General features: G+C 36.1%; 1 protein-coding gene across 2 annotated transcripts in view; it reads right to left on the reverse strand.

Annotated features, from left to right (window-relative positions):
- Positions 1 to 14,083, reverse strand: part of Zc3h12c (zinc finger CCCH-type containing 12C) — a 62,914-nt gene that overhangs the window by 27,038 nt on the left and 21,793 nt on the right. For both annotated transcript variants that reach the window (XM_085688756.2, XM_085688755.2), the window contains exon 2: positions 7,141 to 7,892. In XM_085688756.2, coding sequence (XP_085544882.2) covers positions 7,141 to 7,820 — 680 coding nt within the window. In that variant the 5' untranslated portion in view covers positions 7,821 to 7,892. The remainder of the gene's footprint in view (positions 1 to 7,140; positions 7,893 to 14,083) is intronic.

The following is a 14,083-nucleotide window of genomic DNA, read 5'->3' on the forward strand; positions in this document are numbered from 1 at the left end:
GGGAAATCATGCTGCCCTTGAATTCAAGTAGCAAGCTGGACTTACAAGCATTCTACTGAGAGGCTTTCCAACAGAAAATGAGAATCAACAGAAAATGAGAATGTAATTTTAAGTGACCTAGCAGTGCATATTTAAAAAAAGTAAAATCACTTGAAATCAATTTTATTATGTCTCAGTTAACATATAATTATATCAACATATAATTAATATAAAAGTCATTGAAATAATTTATATATTATTTGTAATGAGCTTGAAAATCTGTATGTGTTTCACTCTTCGGATGTTCAATTCCAATTAGATATATTCTGAGATAAATAGACTACCTGACGTACTGTAGCCATAAGCTGCCAGCGGTTACTACAGTACGTCAGGTAGTCTATTACACATGTTTCTGATACAGTTTTACTGAAGGAGGCAAAAGGCTCAAGCAGGTTGTAGTTTCTCCTGCAGTCTACTCTCAAAGCATAATGATTTTAACAACTGTAAGTCGGTGTATAAGCAGGTATGGTAAGCAGGCAACAGGAGAAAAACTAACACACCACTGAAGGTAAATTTTAGCTTGGGCAAGATAGTGTTCACTGCTGAAATTAAAAGTCCTCAAGTTTGTGTAATTTCATAGAGCATATTACATCCATAAGGAATTTTGTATCTTAAAAAATGACTCGGAAACTTCAATCTGAGTGTAGAAACTGCTGAACTCTGCACATATCTTCTGAGTGGCTTAGATCCCTGTTTTCATAACAAAGGCAGTCGTCACGATTTGTGCATACCATTGTCTGTATTCACATTTAACATCTGCTTCTGATTTCTGTTCGAACTTTAAGAAAATTACCTTGATGATTCATCTGGGTGCTGTTCTACATGCCAGCTTTGTACTAATACCAACAGAAGTTATTGTGGGAGGTAGAATATAAACTGTTAAGCAAATAGTTGGATTATTTTCCTGTTTTGTGCCATTTCATTGGCATTTAAAAGTATTGATATTATCAGTGCATCTTCCTCTCCAATTGTCAGCAGTTAAGTTCATATATATTCTTATCTCCAGTTTTGGTTCTCAAATATTCTCCAAATTTCCCTATAGAATCATCTACTTAAAGATGAATCCACTATACCAGTCTTCCATGGATAAAGTCCATCTAGTGGTCTGTCAGTATGCACAAAGGTAATACAAGACAGATCCTACTGGCAAATGAAGTTTATGTGAGGGTATCAGGCAACACACTATTGATCTGATACTTGGTACAAACATGTAGTAAGGATTTCTGGTCTACCTATCAGTCAGGAGATTCAACCCAACCTAGAAACCCAAGTTCACTGACCAAAATAGAAGATTTGTAATGATGGGGCTGGGTTCAATAGACAGGTCATATCAAAAAGAGGACAGGGGTCCCAGCTGCCTTTCCAATAATGTGTGCTACAGTGTTTTTGTGGCAGCAATGACAGGCTCTTGGTCTTTTCTTATATTTTTGGTTGTGAGCCTATCCTTGAATGGCTGAGCCATTGATCCAGTCCCCTTGATTTTTTTCTTGTCATTATTATTTTACATAAAATTTGGAAGAGACTTAAGTAGAATGTGGAGATTTAGTTCATTTGAATCTTAGATGATGAGGCCCTAAAAGCATACTAAAGAAATAAAACACTTTCTGGAAATCAAGGGTCCTAACACAGCTAATTCTTATTCTTGACAGCACACAAGTTTGTACTTTCTTAACAACATAAGTCATCAAAATTCAAAAAAATTAAAATAACTGGACTTAATGAAACATATTAATTTAAACTAATGGGAACATATGGAGAGAGACCAGTTTTATATCTCACTGCTGAGCTATCTCAAATTTAATGGAATCATAGATTTTGAAGAAACAGTAATCATAACAAGAAGAGTTTCAGTAATTATGATAAATATTATATTTTGTTTCCATGTCTGTAAATGGAGTATAAGTTTCATGACTATGAAACATTAGTATTAAGGATAGAAGCCTATTTGCTGAATGTGTAATACATGAAATAATTTAGCTCATTTTAAAAAAGAATTGATATTAGCTATGGCCATTTGTCAGAGCTTCTCAGACTAGCTAGCTCCATTAAATACAAATTTTATTCTGTTCCACACTCAGAAAGCAAGTACTTCTTTGGTTCCCATAACTTTATAGAAAAGGTTAGAAATTTTTCTAGGTTCACCCTTTTCTAGTTTTGCATAATACGTCCTTGGTCCTATTTGTGGCTGGTAGTAAAGTGGCTATCACAAACTGCAGTAAACTAAGGTGATTCATCTGTCAGTTTGTGCCAAACTGTGTATTCAACATACTTTATTCAGTTCTTAGCAACAACTACCATTACCACCAGAAGGAAAAACATTAACCAAGCTCAAAGAAGCAGTGTGCTTCCTAGGGCAACAGAAAAGATCCATGATAAATATGTTCCGGAGACTCCTTTATAATGACAGTGGAAACTTGATAATTGAAATCAATGTAATTATTAAAATATATCATTCATAGTTCATAAGAACAAAGTGGACTGTTAAGTTACCATGGTTATGACCTGCACAAGACGATACCAGATGGCATTTCAACATAGATGAGAAAAGTTTCATGAGGCCACACCCCTAGAAGAGTTATGGGTTGTCAATGGTTTCTGAGGGAGGAAAAACAGCTTTCTTCAGGAACAAGCTCCCTGATAGGTTACCTAATGGGTGTGTGTATACACATGTAAGTATATATAAAACAATAATAATTATAGAAGAAAATAATATGAATTTGAGAGGGTAATATGGCTGGGGAAAATGGAGGAGTGTGGTGGGGGTAAAAATTATGTAAATATAGTATACTTATGTATGAAATTCTCAAAAAAATGATTCATGATTAAAAATAAAATCTGGATAACAGCTTAAGTTTCTCTCTCTCTCTCTCTCTCTCTCTCTCTCTCCCTCTCTCCCTCTCTCCCTCTCTCTCTCTCATTTCAACCTGAACCTGAGGCCTCATTCATGGGAGTCAAGTTCTCTAAACATGAGCTACAGCCCCAGCCCAAACTCTCATTTGTTACTATGTTCTTGATTGAGAGATTAGTTCTTCAAGGTAAGAGTACCTGTAATTTATTGACTGTCTATTACACGTTAGCCATTGGTAACAACTATCTCTCATCCTGATAAACAAATGTTGCAAAATAAGAATTCCCCCTTTAAAAATCTGAAAACAGAGACTGGAGACTTGAACCAACTGGAAGAAAAGCCAAGAGAATAACATAGAGAACTAAGTATGGTCTTTTGATTTTTTTTCAGCTTTTCTTTTAATTAATTAATTTTTTATGTATTGAGTGCTCTGTCTTCATGGACACCTGCAGGCCAGAAGAGGGTATCAGATCCCATTATAGATGGTTTGTGAGTCACCATGTGAAGGCTGGGAATTGAACTCAGGACCAGTCGCTGCTCTTAACTGCTGAGTCATCTCTCCAGCCCCAAAGAATTAAGCATTGTAAAAGCCCACAAGGAAGCTGGAAAATTTCAGCAGCAGTTTGCCGAGCATGTATCAGGTCCTGTGTTCAATCTTCACCCCATTTTGTGTTTTGGAACAAAAATCGTATTATTTTCCTACTTTAAATTTGCATAATAGTATGACTGTGTGTATCAAGTCTGTAGTTAGCATTTAACTGAGAATGAAATACATTTTCTTTTTTTTTCTTCTAAATTTATTTTTTTTAAAAGAACCATTTTTTCTCATTTTACATGCCAAATTCAGTTCCCACTTCCCCCCTTCCTCCAGTTCCTTCTACCTTCCCTCCCATCCGGCCCCCGTCCATTCCTCAGAGAGGGTAAGGCTTCCAATGGGGAGCCAACAAAATCTAGCACATTGCTGTGAGGAAGGTGCAAGGCCCTCCCCACAAATACATTTCCTTACTTATAAAATCTGCCTGAAATAAGAAAGATAACAAACAAGATTTTATTCTAAGCTAGTTTCATATTTACTTATCACATATAATCTACTATATGCACTGATATAGTAGATACAAAACAGGTTTGCTAAGTTTGGCATGAATAGAAAATTAATCTTAAAAGTTAAGGCATGTAGTATTTATGCATCATGAGATGGAGGCAATCTCTCTGTAGTCTCATTATAGAAAAGTTTGGTCCTGAAGTAAATACGTATTTAGAAGTGACTTTGGAACTGCAGGCAGAATTTATAAATGGCAGAATGTATAAGTGCCCAATAAATTTTCATGAATTCTGGTACTTTCAAAATTGTAGACATGGTGAAATGTCTTATTGTGACTGACAGAATAATACTGCTATACTAATAATTTCCTGTCAACTTGTTCTCTCCTGAAATGTCTGAAACACTTCAGCTTAGGTGTCAGATTAAAATATGTGATGAGGAAAAGAAATGGATCTGTATGGCCCCATTTTTATAGGAAGGGTTAGGGAATGGTGCCCGAATTAGGTGTGGGCAGATGTTTGTTTGTATAGATATATAAAAATGATTGTTTGAAATGTTTTAACTATGCCATGTGTCTTGCATTAACACTTTTCTATAGGTAATGCTCAACATGTCAGATTAAAACTCAACAAAATCCTTCCCCAATTTTTCCTCCTTGCCCTTCCTTCCTGTGTTAATCTTATAGCACAGTGGACGTCAACTTTCTAATCCTGCCAGCTTTTAACACCAGTCCTCAACCCTCCTAACGCTGCGACCCTTTAATACAGCTTCTCAGATTGTAGTGACTCCCAACCTTAAAAATATTTTTGTTGCTACTTCATAACTGTAATTTTGTTATTTTTATGAATCGTAATGTAAATATCTGATCTGTAGGATATCTGATACTCAACCCCTGTGAACGACTCATTTGACCCCCAAAGGGGTCATGATCTACAGTTTGAGAACCACTGTTATAGAGTAACTGTTTTTAGATCAACTTCTTAGCATTCAGCAGTTAGGCTTCTATCTTCAATACCCTATGAGATCCCTGAAGACCATTTCCTGGTTGTGGTATGCTGTGACTTTTTTTATTCTCTCTTAAAAGCCTTCCTCTTCTTTTTGTTTGATGACTTTTTTTTTCTTTCTTTTTTTTTTTTTTTTTTTTTTGGTCTCTTGGCTTTTTTCAGCACTACAAACTTTTCTAGCAGTGTCTTTCACATTACCAACCCTGGATCACCCTTCCTTCTATGAACTGATCTCTAGATATCAATAGTTTTAATGTTGTTGGTTCTCAACAATGTCTACACAGCAAAACAACAGTGCCAAAAATGACAGGTATTTAGGTCTAGAACACTTGAAGACGTTCTTTTGTTTGTTTTTTTAGTTTTTCAAGACAGGGTTTCTCTGTGTAGCCCTGGATGTCCTGGAACTTAGGGGCTGGCTCAGACTCACAGAGATCCACCTGCTTCTGCCTCCTGAGTGCTGGGATTTAAGGTGGCTCTGTAATTCTGACATATATCCATGACAACAGGCATTCCCCCAAGGATCTACAACTGTCCTTACTACTTTCTTCAAGGCAATTTCATGGTTTTTGGAACTATATATTATCACCAAGGTAATCATTTGGTACTTCTGCATTATTATAAGAAAAACTATCATTCTGCTACCAAATTTGGAAGAGAACAAACAACAGAGGGCTCTTACTGAAAGTCCTGTGCACAGTTCACACCTCTATGGTACTTGTCAAGGTTCTCTTCATCCAACAGAATGTGTTACTTCATTAAAATTATCTCCTACTTGCTACACATCACTGACAAGTTGGTGTAAAGCACTCTTCTATTTAAAACCCTTTGATTATCTTTGAATTGCAAAGCATTTAAGGTCTTACTGCATTGTTAGGGATTAACTCATAGAATTCTATGTAAATTCACTACCACTGAACTACATCCCCAGCAGCAACTACAGCCTTGTAAGATTTGGCTAGAAACTTTGTCACATTTTCTCTTCCACTATATGATGAAGGATGTACCCTTTGGAGTCAGACATATTTGATTTTGAATAATGTTTAGCCATTGTAAATAATTTAGAACCTGTAAGTTGACTTTGCTGATAAAAGACCCTGCTGCTTCCATCTGCAAGAGCTGCATGAACAGTACAGACTAGTCCTCTTCATACTTTAAAAAGCTGATTTAAGATTTCAATATAGATCATTGTCAAATAAACAGTTCTTATGAATCAATGTGTTAGCTATGCCTTGAATTTCAGGTGGTTATGGATCTGTGACATTCTAAAATCACTACCTACTATGGTAGTCAATGACCACATGTGCTGCTGAGCACTAAAATACAGCAATTCCAGAATGAGATATACTGTACTACATTCTAAGAACTCATTATCACAAGAACAATGCTAAATGCCTTATTAGTAACTCTAAAAAACTGATTTATATATTCTGGCGGTGGTGGCACATGCCTTTGACCCCAGCACTTGGGAGGCAGAGGCAGGTGGATCTCTGTGAGTTCAAAGGCCAGCCTGGGCTACAAAAGCCATTTCCAGGACAGGTTACAAAGCTACAGAGAAACCCTCTCTCCAAAAACAAAACAAAAAAGATGAAGCTCTAAGGTCTTGAGGATCTTCTGTATTTTTGTGTCTTTTCGTCCTCAAACGTAGGGAATATTGTGGGCACTTACCTAGAGTGAGTGAATTTAGATTCATTCTAAACTTTAAGGCATCGAATTCACTTGAATGAAATGTTTTCCCCTCATTTTCTCCTCAGTTGCTAAAGAATCATGTTTGAATTATGTTTCTTGAATGGAGCATAGAGCTGAAAAATGCACCTTTGCTTTGTTATCAAACCAATAGAACAGACCTTTATCTTCTAGAAGAACTGAGCTTTCCTAAGTTATTTTCATATAAAAATAGGCTATTTGACTAAGATTCTGAGAACTGATGAATGTCATCATACTTGAGTTCTTTTGAAACTCATTATCAACACTAAGCTAATAACATACACTGATTTTTAAGTCATAGCAATTTAGCCAGAGGAAGAAAGACAAAAACAGAAATATCTAAAAAAGAGTATTTCTAAAAGCTAATGTTGAGTGATGTTTAGTAATACTGATTTTAATGACTATGAATAGGAAAACAGCCTAGGGACTGGAAATAACTTTCAAAGATTTAGTAATATCTTCAATAAATCCTTTTTTAAAAAACAAAAACAAAAACAACTTACCTCATTGCCACATTGCTGCCATCAATAACCACTGGTCTCAGATTTTCGCCATCATCTGTTACAATATCTTGCATTGGAGACTCAGACCTCTGGGATTCCAGAGACGATGCTTCCCTCATTACACTGTTTATAGTACTAACTGTTTGATCCGCTTCACTTTTATTTCCAAGTTTGACAAGTTCTCCCAATATGTCATTGATTAAAGCATCAGTTCCAAGTTTGTTCAGCACAAGCTGGACCTGCTCTTCAGAATAACCTAACTTCAGTGCAAACTCCAGTTTTGTTTGGTATTCTCGAACCACGTCAGGGGGTTTCTTTACTTCCTTGGATGGAGTCTGGGACCCATCTGGTTTAAAGTCTTGCAAAATGTCATTGTGTTTGAGTAGGTGGGGCTCTAAGCAGGGAGACCGACATAACTGTCTGTGAGCCTTGGTTAATAAGCATGGCTCTATTGAAAGGCTACTCAGTTGTCCCGACTCATGATCAGAATTTGTGCTTTCTTCAGAGTCACCGGAGCTCACGTTCTCTTCAGACACCTCTTTTTCTTCCTTCCCTGAACTGACTGTATTCATTGTTGGCTTCTCTACCATAGGCCAAGGCACAGCCGCACTTATCTGTGGGTCAGTACTCTCCATATAAAGGTGGCCAAGGTCATGCCCCAAGTGATCCTTCAGGCCCATGAAGCTGTTCCGCACACTTGATTCCACTTTGCTACTTTTCCTGTATTCTTGAATGCACAGCACCCCGTATTCCTAGAGAAAATTGTAATATAGTTAATGTACCATATTTATTGTTTGAATGTCTACTTTGTATTTTGTTTGAAGCCTCTCATCACTCATAGCAAACTTGCCAAGAATCCTTTTCATGAGTCCCTCCAAGGCAACAAAGTAAACTGAGCATTTTACAAAGGTTGTTCTCTCTCTCTCTCTCTCTCTCTCTCTCTCTCTCTCTCTCTCTCTCTCTCATGTGTGCAGATGTGTAGGTGTGCAACAATTAAAGAGATCATGAATTTGAAAAGAAGGGGGCACATGAAGGGAGCTGGAGGAAGGAAAGGGAGAGAATGATGTAAATCTAGTACTCATATATGAAAGTATTAAAAATAAATTTAGATATTGAAATAAAGGGGCACATAATCTAAAATGGTCAGTAAGGAACTGAATAATCACAAAGCTAATTACATCTCTGGCCAAGCATGCTGCTGTATGCATGATACCAGTGTTTGGGACACTGAGACATGAAGATGGTGTGTTTGGGATTAGCTCGGGCTACACAGTGAGTTTCAATCCAGTCTGCATTACAGAAAGGTCCTGTCTCAAGAAGGAGGGAAAAAAAAGGCCGATTTTCTTCCATTTTGAGATGAATATAATTTTTCATTAATAATTATGACTTCATGAATACTGAGAACTGTAACAGAAGACACTTTTAAGTATTATGATCCTTTATTAAGTGGCAGAGACATTGTAGTCTATTTCATTTAAGAAATTTTTTCTATATATATTTATTGAGAGCAGTGAAATCAGATATTGTACATAAACTCTGAGGCAAGCAAGTATACTGTCATGTCAGTTTTTTATGGTAAAACATATTTTTGTATTGCATTAGATTAGTTAACAACATACCTGTATTTTGTTAAAAGCTTGCCTTTTTTCCATTTTCCCTGCTTCAAATGTTTTTGTTGTCATATTACTTTTCTTTAAGACCTATTGGAAATAATTTATTTCTCTACTAGGGACAGGTCAGAAAAGTAAGGTTATGTTCTCTTTATACTTCATAATGAGGACTACATCAACACCAGAAGTTTATTGAGTAAGACAACTCTGGTGTTCTACAATTAATTAACAGGTCAGGGGTAGCTAAGCCTAAAGTTGTCATAAAAACCCTATTTGAATAATCTAATGAAGAAAAATGGAGAAACATTTACTTTTAAACTGAAGTTGTTCAACAAAATATATATCAGAAGAAAGCTATTATATGAACATTAAAAGAAAATGCTGATTTTCTTATAAATTTTAAAGTTTATCCAATAAACTTTAAATAAACTACAGGATCAAATATTTGTACAGTGTAATGAATTTTACTAAGTATGATAAATACCAGAAAACATGCAATCTTAAAAAATACAAAATTTCTGTATTTCTTTGGGGTAGAAGTCCTACACTTTTCTATAGGATTTTTTTTTTTCTCCCGGATTTGTTCTTTGCTAGCAACTTGAATACCACTCACTGTTCTATTAATACAACACTCACTAAAGAAGCACCCAACTTTCCTAGATCCTGGATGCCCCACTGATAAAGAGCATCTGCTTCATTATGAAGCTGTGTCCATTTCAACTTTTTTCTATTAATATGGATATGCATGGCCCAATTACTTAGAATTAAGGAAGGGATTTTGAAAGTAAATCTGTACGCCCTGTGATTTATTAACTACAGTAATGTACTAACACCATAATGCAAGCAATAAATCACAACAGCATCCCAATAATGGGATAAAGTTAAAAGAAAAATCTACACCATGGCCATAGTAGAGCTCCCACCAAAAGTATCTTAAACAAGGAAAATCTATTGGAAGCTGGGCTGCCTGGCAACCAGAAGATGGTTGCTAAGCTGCACTCCTTTAACATGCCATCATGAATGCTAGCACAGTGAAAGAATAATTTGGTATGAACAAAAGCCTATAAAAGAGACTGGGACTTAAGTGCGTCTGGTTTACCCTCAGAGAACAATGCAGCTGCCAAACCAATCTGGAAGCTCCGACATCATTGTTCTGTAAACCCCACAATCTGTTCTGACTGCAGGAAGTGCATTTAATGGGAAACATTTTTGATCTCCCCTGAAAAGTTTTGGTTCTGCATAAGTGCTGTTGTGAGATAATTCAAGATAATGACTTGCTGACCAAATTGCTGAGTTGAACTAGGGAATATTATTTTAATATTGAAAAGTTTTGTTGTGTTTTTGAGCTAGAGGTCCTATATTGGACATGATGAATACACAGAAAATACAGACAGTGAAAAACACTAGAATGAAAATTTCTGATTGAAGGATATATGGATTTTCTTAATTTCACTTTTCAAAGTGACAAACCCAGATACTGTAAAGTTTTGAAACAGAAAGTCAGACCACTCTAAAACTGCATTTCAATAAATCTATGTAGTGTTTGTCTGGCGGGAGTTCCTGCATCTGCTCTTCTATGTACTTTAGCACATGGCTATAGTGACAGGACAGGCAGATGTGGATGTTTCGCTGCTTTTATAATATTAAGTCATTTAATAGTCTTTATAGTAAAATAGTTAACAAACACTAATAATTTCAACTCGAGATAATTCATAACATTTGTACATACTATTTAAATAATATTTTACATTATTTTTCAATAATATACAATGTTTCTTAATGCTAAAAATAAATGGTTTTAAGTTAACATTTGATATAACCTAATTTGTATTGACTGAAACGGCAAGGATCTGCATTTTAAAGCTTCAGTCTGTAGAACACTTCGATCAAGTTGTGGCTAGTAAAAACTTGGCATGACTTAAGGCATGTAAAAATCCACAATTTGATACTATCTTAAAGTTACTCAGTAAAACTTAGACGTTAGCCTAAAGACTTAAAAAGAGGTGCAAATAGCAGCAGAAGACGCACAGCTTACGAGGAGTGAGCATGAAACCTTTGACAGAATAAAGAACACCATGGGATTTACTCTGTGCAGCCTCTTAACAATGACTAAGTTTTCAAAAGAAAAGACTTAACAGAATGTATTACTTATCATATGTAATGAATAATCTTTTTCTTAATTTCTAAACAGTGAATGGTTTAGACTTTAAGTTTTGCATTATTCAGTCAGAACCAAGCTTACGCAAGTATTCATAAATCTCAAATAAATATCCACTAGTCGGGACAGCTTTCCTCTGTTCGTGCAGAAGCAGAGCCAAAGCATCACACACAAGGTCAACCAGTTTGCACTTCCAGAGCTGCTGGAAACCTCTGGGAAGAAACACAGAGCCATAACACACAGTGTTTACACACAATATCCTTGAACACAAAAGGACTGGGCCAAAATACAACAATCTAAACAACTTTTCCAGTTTCAAAAATCCATAGATTACCTCTAGATATTATATCAGAAACTTGCTTTTTTTTCTTGATAAAGACTATCTACTAAAATTAATAGTATTTGTTGAAAAAAATGAATTATGTTAATTTCATAGATGCTGCTGCTAAAAAACTCATTCTTTTGTCAAAAAATAACTGCAGGGACTAAGAGCAGGCTTTAGGATATAAAGGTACTGACCTGAAATTTACCACATATACTGGAATTCCTCTAATGAAAAAGGACTGAAAATTCTCACTACATCACTTGGATAACAACTTACCTCGAACCAGGTAAAGCTAGTTTTTAGCATTCTAAAGAGCATTATAGTGATCAGGAATATTAGACTATAAACTTGTTACATCAGATTATTTATTTGTAAAGTTACAATGCCATGAAAGTAGGCTTGGTTGTCATCCAAATGGCTATACTAAAATAACAAAGAAAATAAAACAATGAATATGTAATAAATACCTACTGCTGTGGTCTCTGCGTATTTAATTACCATTGTATTTGAGTGAGCACTGTTGTCTGCATCTCTCTAGCTAACAAAGGAAGGATGTCCCTTTAAACAGATTGGTTAATGTTCTGGGGCAACAGATGTCTTCTGGAACTGCAGGAGACCAGCAACTGGTGGCCTGCCTATCTTCTGAAAACTTTCAATAGACTTATGCATATGTTCACACAATAGGGCATGTGGTAGAAACGAAAACCTCTCTTTAACCCTTTATGTTCTCTCTCTCCTCCCACCCCGAACTGACAGAAGAAAGTCTTTGTCTCCTCCTCACTCCCCATTACAGAACTCTTGAAAAGAACTAGAACGGCATCTTCAATCTAATATCTGATATTAACACACGAGAAAATAAATTCTACATGAATAATGAAATCGTTGACAAGGCATCTTTAGCACCAACTATTGGAAACATCTATCAGCAGCAACCTATCTCTGCAAACTCGACTCTTAACGCAATTGAAAAGCTACTGAATCTGACCAGCATTTCACAGAAACTAGCCACGGCAGTGATGTCTTAAGAAACACAAGCATTTGACAAGATAAAAATCTAAATTTCTTGTTTATCATGAAATTAGAACTTCTTTATAACTTGTCTCAAGTTCCAAATGAGTGTGTATAACATCCATGGCTTGAAAGCATTCATGAAGCTACAGTAATTGTTTATAAAATCTCCAAACATAAATATATAAAACTCAGCTTCACAGACATATTTCTACAGAAAGAACCAGACTCTCTGGTGCACTGACACTAACACATTTGCATGTTTTCTTTTGTGGTGCTACCTGTCCTTCACAGAAATGAAATGATAGCCCTTACAGCAAAGTTTAACTTTCAAAAAGCAGTAAGTAGCACAGATACTCACATTAGAAGGAAAGTACAAAGACATTGGTTTCTGTGGCAGCGTCAGCAGTAAGAAGACAATTTTAGCTGCAGACTTCCAGGCAGGCAAGAAGAACAATGAGTGGTTGAACAGATGGAATGGCAATGTCTTTGCTTAACCTATTACCGAGTGGAACTACAGCCAATCACAGGCCAGAGAGCGCACAATTAGTCAGTCAGGCAGATGCAAGACAACCTCAGCACCCTGCGTCAGGTTCGTAGGTTTCTAAGATAAGCAAGTTGATGTCATTCTTGGGTCTGCCCCGGGCAGCATGTGTATTAACGAGGGGTGTGCAGCAACAATAGGCCACACAAAGCGGACTAGTAGGCAGCTGCTCTGTGAGAGCAGTCATTAGGGAGCAGGCTGCCAACAACAAACACCTGGCTTGGGCAGGCCAGCCTTTCCTCCTTGTTTTTAATGCACGAAGACAAAGAAACCAATTATATTTTAACGCAGTAAAAGTTGCATGTTTCCAAAAACTTGAGGCTGTATGCTAGTCTATTAGTGTTTCATTTTTCTCTGAGAGATGAAGAAAATGAGGTGCATCCAAGTAGTAATTAACTATTGCAGCAGTCTCCTTTAATAAATAAGTTACTGGTGAAATGACCCAGAAGGTTAGTTAATCTATTTCTCTCGCAATAGTGGAAAATCTACTTTAAAGTATTTGTTAGAAAGGAGGTGGTGGCGTACACCTTTAATCCCAGCACTTGGGAGGCAGAGGCAGGTGGATCTCTGAGTTCGAGGCCAGCCTGGTCTACAGTGTAAATTCCAGGACAGCCAGAGCTACACAGAGAAACCTGTCTTGAAAAAGCAAAACAATAACAACAACAAAATATTTGTTAATGTGTTACAAGATAATAAAACTTAAAGAGACCCGGTGAAAACTGCAAAATTGAAGAATTATGCGTTTACAGATTGAATTAATTTTAAAAAGTAACTTCTCTAAATGTAGTAAAAGAAAATACTAGTTAGTCTCAGTTTGTGAAAACAGGTCCTATAAAATATTAAACAAAAGTAACTAACTTAAATCATCAGACCAGCCCAGACAAGCTACATCAAATAACAACGAAAGACCTCTTAGAATAGATGCTGGTCAGCTATCTAATTAAATAAAAGCACGACCTTCTATAACATACTTGCTAAAATGTATTTCATAAAATTTGAAAGTTGTAATACTCAGATTTAAGTTCAGAATATGTCAGCACTAAAATGAAATACTGGGGTAATTTTGAAGGACATCTAAAGTACACTAAATAAGTACCCTTAATTGACTTCTACGTTCTGCATGACAGTATTTATAATCCTATGAACTACTTGCTTCTGAGTGCTGCACAGGCTAAATCTTTACTGAGCTAAGATTATGAAAACATTTAATCCAAACGTTAACACCATAAGGCGTTATGGTGTTTCCTTACTGAGAAAAACAGACAGCTACCGTCCTTACTTATGTGACGCAGACTACT

The sequence above is a fragment of the Myodes glareolus genome, chromosome 4 (genome assembly GCF_982192425.1).
Source record: "Myodes glareolus chromosome 4, mMyoGla1.1, whole genome shotgun sequence".
In the NCBI taxonomy this organism is placed as follows: Eukaryota; Metazoa; Chordata; class Mammalia; order Rodentia; family Cricetidae; genus Myodes; species Myodes glareolus.